The sequence below is a fragment of the Castor canadensis genome, chromosome 1, assembly GCF_047511655.1.
Source record: "Castor canadensis chromosome 1, mCasCan1.hap1v2, whole genome shotgun sequence".
Lineage (NCBI taxonomy): Eukaryota > Metazoa > Chordata > Mammalia > Rodentia > Castoridae > Castor > Castor canadensis.
The window spans coordinates 79,305,059-79,313,429 of NC_133386.1; the positions used below are offsets into that span (position 1 = coordinate 79,305,059).

Below are 8,371 nucleotides of genomic sequence, written 5' to 3' on the forward strand. Positions count from 1 at the left end.
GTCAAGGCTTTTCATCATCAATTGATGTGATCATGTGATTTTTTTCTTGATTCTATACATTTATTGATTTATTTATGTTAAATCATTGTACATCCCTATAATGAAACCAATTTTATCACGCTGTATGACTTTTTGATAGGTTAACTCTGTTTGCAAGAATTTTATTGAGAACTTTTATGTTTATGTTCATTTAAAAAGACTGGCCTATAAGTTTCCTTGTTTAAAGTTGTTGTATCCTTTGGTTTTGGAATGAGTGTATACTGACTTCCTAGAATGGGTTTGGTAGTGTTCCTTCCCATTCAATTTCATGGAAAAGTTTGAGGAGTATTGGTGTTAGTTCAGTCTCAGAGAATTTGGCTGTTAATCCATCTGGTCTTGGCTCAACTTTGTTCAGAGACTTTATTACTGCTTTGATCTCATTGCTTTTTTAAAGACCATTTTAGTGACTTATACCTCTGTTGAATTTTGCTAGGTCAAATGTATTTAGAAATTTATCCATTTCTTCTAGGTTTTCCAGTTTATTTGACTATAGGTTTTGAAGCATTCCTTCATGATCCTCTGGGTTTTATTGACATTTGTTGCAATATCCCCCTTTCCATCTCTAATTGTATTAATTTGTCTCTTTTTCCTCCTCTTTCTAGTCAGATTGGCTAAAGGTGTACTAATGATATTTATCTTTTGCAAGAACCTACTTTTTGTTTTATAAATTGATTGTAGCTTTGGTCTCTATTTCATTAATTTCTGCCCTCATTTTTATTATTTCTTTCAATGTGCTGATTTAGGGGTTTGACTTGTTCTTATTCATGTAGGTGCTTGAGGACAACTACTAGGAAACTCATTTGAGAAATCTGATTTAAATTATGCCCTCATATCTATAAATTTTCCTCTCAGCATGGCTGTTTCTATATTCTGCAGATTCTGGTGGTTATGTTTTCATTTTCAGTAGACCCTAGGGAATTTTGGATTTGCTCCCTTACTTCTTCCATGACTTACTAGTCATTCAACAATATGCTTATTCTTCATGTGTTTGAATATTTTCACTGTTCATTTCTAGTTTTATTCCATTATGATCTGATAGAATATAAAGATTTATCTCAACTTATATTTACTAACATTTGCTTTGTATCTTAAAATATGATCTATTTTGGAGAAAGTGTCATGGGCTGCTGAGAAAAAAATGCATATCGTGCAGCTGCTGGAAGAGATACTCTGTAATATCTGTTAACTCCATTTTGTCCATAATGTCCCTTAATTCTGAGGTTTGTTTCCTGATTTTTGGTCCAGATGATTCATCTAATGGTGACAGTGGGGTATTGTATTGAACTGTATCTGTGATGTTTAAGTCTATTAGTGTTTGTTAAACGAAGTTGGATGCACTGACATTTGGAATGTATATCTTAACACTTGCTGTGTCCTCTTGATGTAGCGTTCCCTTTACTAATATGAAGTGGCCTTTTTTTTGGTCTCTTCTGATGAATTTTGACATGAGAATAGCTATTTTCAACTGCTTTCAGGATCCATTTCCTCAGAAAATGTTTTTCCACCCTTTCATCCTAAGCCAGCATTTGTTTTTGTTAGTGAGATCCATTTCTCATAGGCAACAAAAGGTAGTGTCTTGCTTTTTAATCCAGTTCACTGTTCTATGTCTTTTGTTTGGGGAATTGAGACCATGAACATTTGGTGTTAATATTGAAAGGTGTGTAGTAATTTCTTCCATTTTGTTGCTTTTTGTACTGTTTGATTCTTTCCTGCTCTTAATTTTATTGTCTACTGATCTGGTGAGATTTATTTATACCTATCTTTTTGATTTTTTATTATAAATTTTTATTAATAGAGATTTGTTATACAGGCAGGGGATACATAGTGACAATTATGATTTGGCTTAGATTGTACATTAATTAGATTATTCCCATTGTCTGTTCCTCTCAACCCCCTTCCCACCCCACTTAAAGCAATTGCAAGAGCTTTCTTGTTCTATATCATATAAGTATGTAAAGTCTGTCAAACATACATCCCCTGCTTAATCTCCTTCATTGATATCTGTATTTTTATGGCTACATTTATCTTCATCTTCTTTTTTGAGTTGCTGGTTTAGTGGAAATCAGGAACCAGTGTATAGCTCGTTAGACATGAATCAACTTGGGTTATAACACATTATATTGTAGATGAAGGCAATGCTAGGAATCTCTCTGTACAGCTATCCTTAACTCAACTAGGAAAAACACTTTGTCTTTCTTATTAATGCTTATGTCTTTTCTTCAACAAAATTAGAGACAAGGGCAGAACAGGTTCTGCCTGAAAGCGAGGGGAGTTGTGGTGGAGAAGGAGGGGGTGAGGGGCAGGCGGGAGAAATAACCCAAACAATGTACAAACATGTGAATAAATGAATAATAAAAAAGAAATCTTCACACCTTCTTCTTAATAAATGATGTGAAACTGTAACTTCCCTGAAAAACATTTTAGAGGTGAATTGTAAATTAAATTCACTTTAAATAAATAAATAAATTTTATTTATTTATTATAAATTCACTTTAAATAAATAAACTGAAAACTTAAAAATAAATAAATGAATATATAAACAAATAAAAACTCACCATCAAGCCCCATGTTATCTGGAATTTTTAGCTTGGCATTTAGTATTTTAAGTCCAAATTCAAATTTGAGTTAATTTTTGTATAAGGTCTAAGAATTGTTTTCATAAGTTTTTCACATGTGAATTTCCAATCATTCTCATACCAATTGTTGGAAAAGATGATCTTTTCTTCAGTGCCTTTGTGCTATTAAGAAAATATCAGTTGACTGTGTAGATACATTGATCTCTTTATGGGCTGTCAATTATTTCCATAGCTGTGTCTCTTATCTTATCCATACCTTTCTGTTTTACTTACTGCAGCTATAGCAGTTATATGATTCTCTTTGTGTGAGTCTTTATAAGGAACTGGTCAATTTTCATATAATTTATCAAATTTGTAGGCATGTAGTTATTTATAATATTCATTATCATTTTATTGTCCACAGAATCAGTTATAACTTTTATTTCTGATGCTAATAATTTTGTCCTCTCTTTTTTCTGGGTTGTATTGGCTGTACTGTTGTACTGTTATTGATGTTTTGCAAGGGCTAACTTTTGATTTTGTTTATTTTCAGCTATCATTTTCCTAGTTTTGATTTCTGTGTTTTCTACTATAATGATTCCTCTTTCTTTTTTCCTTGCTTTAGTCTTATCTTTCTCATAATTCTGTACTTCTTAATGTGGAAGTTTAGGTTATTGGTTTTAGAAACTTCTTCACTTTACATGTACTCAGTGGTATAATACATAGCCACTCAATGCTATAAATTTCCCTCTAAGCACTTATTTGTCATTACTGCACACATATTGGGTAAATTACATTTTTATTTTCATTTAATTCAAAATATCTTTAAATATCTCTTGCAACTTCTTTGTCCTATGGATTATTTGAAAATGGGTTAGCTTTCAAATTTTTGTTATAGATTTCTAGCTTAATTCCTTTGAGATTGGAGCACATATTTTAAGTTTTTTTATTTTTTACTCTTATTTTTATTGATACTGGGGTTTTATGTTGAGTGGGGATATGGCATTTTAAGCTTAGAGGCTCACATTTGCTAGGCAGGCACTCTACTACATAAGTCATGGCCTCAGTCATTTTGCTTTAGTTATTTTCACAGTGCAGTGTAATGTTTCTGCTCAGATTGGCTTAGACCTTAGTCTCATATTTATGCCTCCCAAGTAGCTTGAATGACAGACAGTCACACACTACCACTCACTTGTTTTTTGTTGAGATGGTCTAACTTGGAACTGTGATCCTTCAGATCTTCTCCAGTCAAATAACTGGGATTATAGTCATGAGCTACTGTTCCTGATGACTTATACCCTTTTAAAGAAATTTTGAGTACTACTTTTGTGGCCCAGATTGTGGTCTTTCTTGGGGAATGTTCCATATGACTTGAGAAGGCCTGTCATTCTGTCATTCTACTGTTGTGAGGTGGAAATTTCAGTAAATGCCTACTGGATCAAGTTATCTGATGGTACTGTTCAAGTCATAGTTGCCCTATTTGATTTTCATTCTGATGGGTCTATTGATTACTAAAAGTGGATTTGCTTATTTCTTGCTGAAATTCTATCAGTTTTACCTCACATAGGTTAATTACTCAATATATGAAATTATCAGAACATTGCTCTATATGGGAATATTGAAATAACACCTTGATCTATTAGCATCTCATAAATAGTATATAAGCACTTTTTTTGACAATTTGCATTTTTGTTATTTTTTTAAAACCACAATGAGAAAAGATCATTTAAAAATGTACCTTACATGCTGGACAGTGGTGGCTCACACCTGTAATCTTAGTTACTCAGGAGACAGAGATCTGAAGGATCGTGGTTAAAGCCAGCCAGGGCAAATAGTTCATTAGACCCTATTTTGAAAAACCCTTCACACAAAAAAAACAAACAAAAAATATAGAGCTGGTGGAGTGGCTCAAAGTGAAGACCCTGAGTTCAAGCACCAGTACAGCAAAAAAAAAAATGTATTTTGCCATAAATGGAAGTCAGAAATTCAGTTCAGGTGCTTTTCTTGGTTATAGAGTTTCCACAGCCTCAAATGTATTTTAAATTTAGAATTTTCTGTTAGAGATGGCATATTCCATATAGAAAAGAAAGCATGACAGTTGGTCTTTTAAGAAGCAATTCTGAGATGTCAGACAGCTATTTACAAACAAATGGCTTTCAGAGGGAATGAATGAACATAGATATAGCAGAAGGCCAAATTCATATTTTTTGTGAAGATATAATGATGGGAATGAAAAGTGACATGCTTATGACAAGTGAGGGATAATTAAAGTATTCAAAATTAAAACATAAATGTCAATCTGACATTTTCTTTTCCATCCCTTTATCTTGTTTTAGGTTTATGAAGATGTTTTTATCAAGTTTCTTTCTATCACCTGCATAGGCGATAGTTCAGCAGTCTAAATGCAAATACATCCCATAATTTGCTCCATGACCTGAAAATGTAACCTTCAAATATCATTAATTTTCTAAAGGACAAGATAACAGAAAAATAGACTAACACCAGAAAGTAGATTTTGAGAAAAAACATTCCTTGCAAGTTAGAATTTTAAAATGAAGTGCCATCGGCATTAAAATGAACTTAAACTTTCAAAGACGACTTATTTAGAGTAGACTCTAAACTACTAGAGAAATGGTTGTTTGCTCATCTTTAAAACAAAATGTAAGTCTAAATTATCTGATTAAAACATCAAAACCATGTTTTCTTTCTTCCAATTGAAATGAATAAATCTATAACCACAAGATGATTTCTTGTATTGGCTTCTTTATAATGTTGGTCCTGTTTGTATCTTAATTTTTTATACTGAAAAATGTTTGGTTACGTTTGTTTCTTTTTTCACAAAACAGAATTATTTACAGAATTGCCTCAAACACATTCAACATTGAAAATATGTTTACATGTCATTCCTATAAATAATTTTAATGATACAAAGTCAATTTTATTTATCCCAAGAGTTACTGTTCTGAAACCTTTCTACTGAGAACAGTAAAATCATTTACACAAAAGTTATTTTCTAAGTCAAAAGTTAGATGTTACTCTAAATTAAGTTTGATGACAGAAAAAAGCCTTCAATAATTTTGTTTGTTTGTATGTTTGTTTTGATGGTCTGAATATTCAGAAATAGCTTTGTTTGAAGGGTGAATCATTCCTGAAGATAACTTATGATCATGCCCACAATAAAGCATTATAGGGTAAAGAAAAAATAGTATATTCTATATAAAAATGAATATGTAACAGAACATGTTTTAGCAGCGTTCTGGGATGTCAGGTAGCTGTTTACAAGCAAATTGCTTTCAGAAGGGAAGTGAATACACAGATATTGTAGAAGTACAAGTTCATGCCTTCAAGATGAAAGGACATTTGATGAATGGACATTACTCACTGTTATTTCTTTAATGTAGTAGTTGAGAAAAAGTTCTTGCTGGAAAGCATTCATGGAGTCATCTGTACACATTCCTCGTATTGGAAAAAGAAATGGAAATCCCCATCTCTTGAACAGTATCATTAGATCCATTGCAACAAACAACCTCCCACTAAAGGAAGAGATGTTCGAACAAATTTGAAATTCAGTGTAAGAATTGAGAGGCATAGAAGAAAGTCTTCCTACAGGAAGGGTCATGTGGGCAGTTCTTTCCCTATAATGCTCCATTTTTTTTTTTTTGGAGGCACTTGGGATTTATCTTAGGGACATGCACATGCCAGGCAAGGGTTGGTCCATTCAGCTAAATCCCCAACACTTATTGCACTATTTTCAAAACCCACTTGTAATTTTGAATCCTGTGATTATGTGACCTGATTATTATATGACTATGTTAAAATGTCTATCCTTTTTGTGTTGTCATTCATGAAATCACCTAGTTCTGAAAGGTTAGATTTGTGGCTTTTTCTATAAAATGTAGTTTACTTTGAGATACCCAATTAAAATTTTTGTCATGCCCTAGATTTATTTAGCCTAATGACTACTTTTTTTTTTTTTAGGGTAGAAAGATTTTCTTTATTAATGACCCCAACCGTATTTCTTTAGATACAGGACTTTTGAACTCAAATACTTAGAAGAAAACAAGTTAAGATTGCATTATCCTGCAACTCGTTACCAGTAACATATTGCAAAGCAAAACAGTTTGGAAAAGAGAGTGGGAGGGAAGAGAAGTGAGGGAGGGAAGATAAAAGAAAAGGAATTAAGTTCATCAAGTGGAATTCTTTTTTAAATTCTTGGGAACTATGAAGTCCTTGCAAGCACAGCTCGTTTCTGCAGATTATTTTCCAAATGCGTACAAAATGGAGCCCAAACGGAGAATCCCTTAAGAACCTGGAGAGGTGCAACATGAAGGGCTACGATTATCCAGTAGCAAGCGTTCCAGCCTTCCATCGCCAACACTTCCTCCTCTGTTCCCAAGAGTTAGTGGGATGAAAACGTCTTCCCCGTGATTGTTTTCATTTCTTTTTTCTCAGCATCTGGGCGTGTACGGTTGAGCACCTTAAGGAAGTCCGATGTTTTTGCCCGCATACGTGTGTGAATATAGGCCTTAGAGCACTTGATGTGCAGGTAGTCCCGGAATGTGTGGATCAGGTTGATGGTGTTGTCTCGAGCACTGGCATTGGTGTGGCGAGGGAACAGCACAAAGGTGATGTAGCCAATGTTGTCGCCCACAGCAGCATCCATGTCTTTTAGTTCCAGAGGAGATTCCCTGTGGCTAAAAAGGACCTGGGGGGCTGTGTGGCTGGCTCTGCGTCCTTCTTTGAATTCCTGCATGAACACCTTTCCAATGACCACATCGTCGTCATCTTTAAACACTGTGCTGAAGACTACCGTGACTCTGTCCTTTTTAGATTCAACATACATGGTCTCATCATCCCTATAATGGATAACTGCCCTGTTCTTGCCTTCCTTGCCCTCTTCTTGGAATTGGAAGTATTTCTCAAAGACAGAGACAAAACAATGTCGTTTCAACATGCCAGCCTGATGCACAATAGAATCCTTAGATACAGGCAGATTTTCAAGGTCATATAGCAAAGAAACATTGTATCCTGATTCTGGGTTTACCAAGAAATTTCCACATACCCTCTTTAATAACTCATCAGCAGCATGTGCCTGAAGTTCCTTGTAGAATTTCAAAGAAATACTGACCATCACTTTTGTTTTGTCTCCATTAGGATTTGAAATATGATAGAGGACCCCATCAAAATCTGCAAATGTTACTTATACTGCTTCCGGTTTGTTTCTGGCGGCCGCGTTCTCGAACTTGAGCGCGAGCGTCTCCTCGATGATGCGGTTGTTCACCTCCAGCAGGATCACGGCTGGCCGCGGCTGGCCGCGGCTGGCCCCGAAGCCTGAACCCGCCTGCCCAGCCGCCGCCGCCGCCTCACCGACCGACTACTTTTTTTTAAGTCATTCTCAAGGCTGACAATTTCCTAGCACAACTCTCTAGGTCCTTATACTTACTTCTTTTTTTTTCATTATTTAGAGAATACTTTATTAGTTTCTGTAATCAAACCCACGTAGATAAGACCTTACATATTTAATACAGTGCGTTACCCCTGTACAAATGGAAAAAAAATTAAAATATTAATATACTTTCTTCTAACATGATTAAACATTTAGAGTGTTATATTTTATTTTACTTAGTAAACTCTTTAAAGCAAACTGTTCTTCCCCTCATCTCTAAAGTTAGTTAGGAGTTAACTGAGTGAAAATACCTCCTGGAGAAGAAGTAAACATTAAAAAACAAATGATACTATATCTAACGTCATCTCTCTTAAAAACTATGGTGATTGTG

At 34.4% G+C, this 8,371-nt stretch overlaps 1 protein-coding gene across 1 annotated transcript; it reads right to left on the reverse strand.

Moving 5' to 3' along the window:
* Positions 1-6,719: 6,719 nt before the first annotated feature.
* On the reverse strand, positions 6,720-7,887 carry LOC109699210 (actin-related protein 2/3 complex subunit 2). The gene has a single exon (XM_020183821.2). The coding sequence runs from the start codon at positions 7,723-7,725 to the stop codon at positions 6,994-6,996; it is 732 nt and encodes a 243-aa protein (XP_020039410.1). The 5' UTR covers positions 7,726-7,887; the 3' UTR covers positions 6,720-6,993.
* Positions 7,888-8,371: the final 484 nt, after the last annotated feature.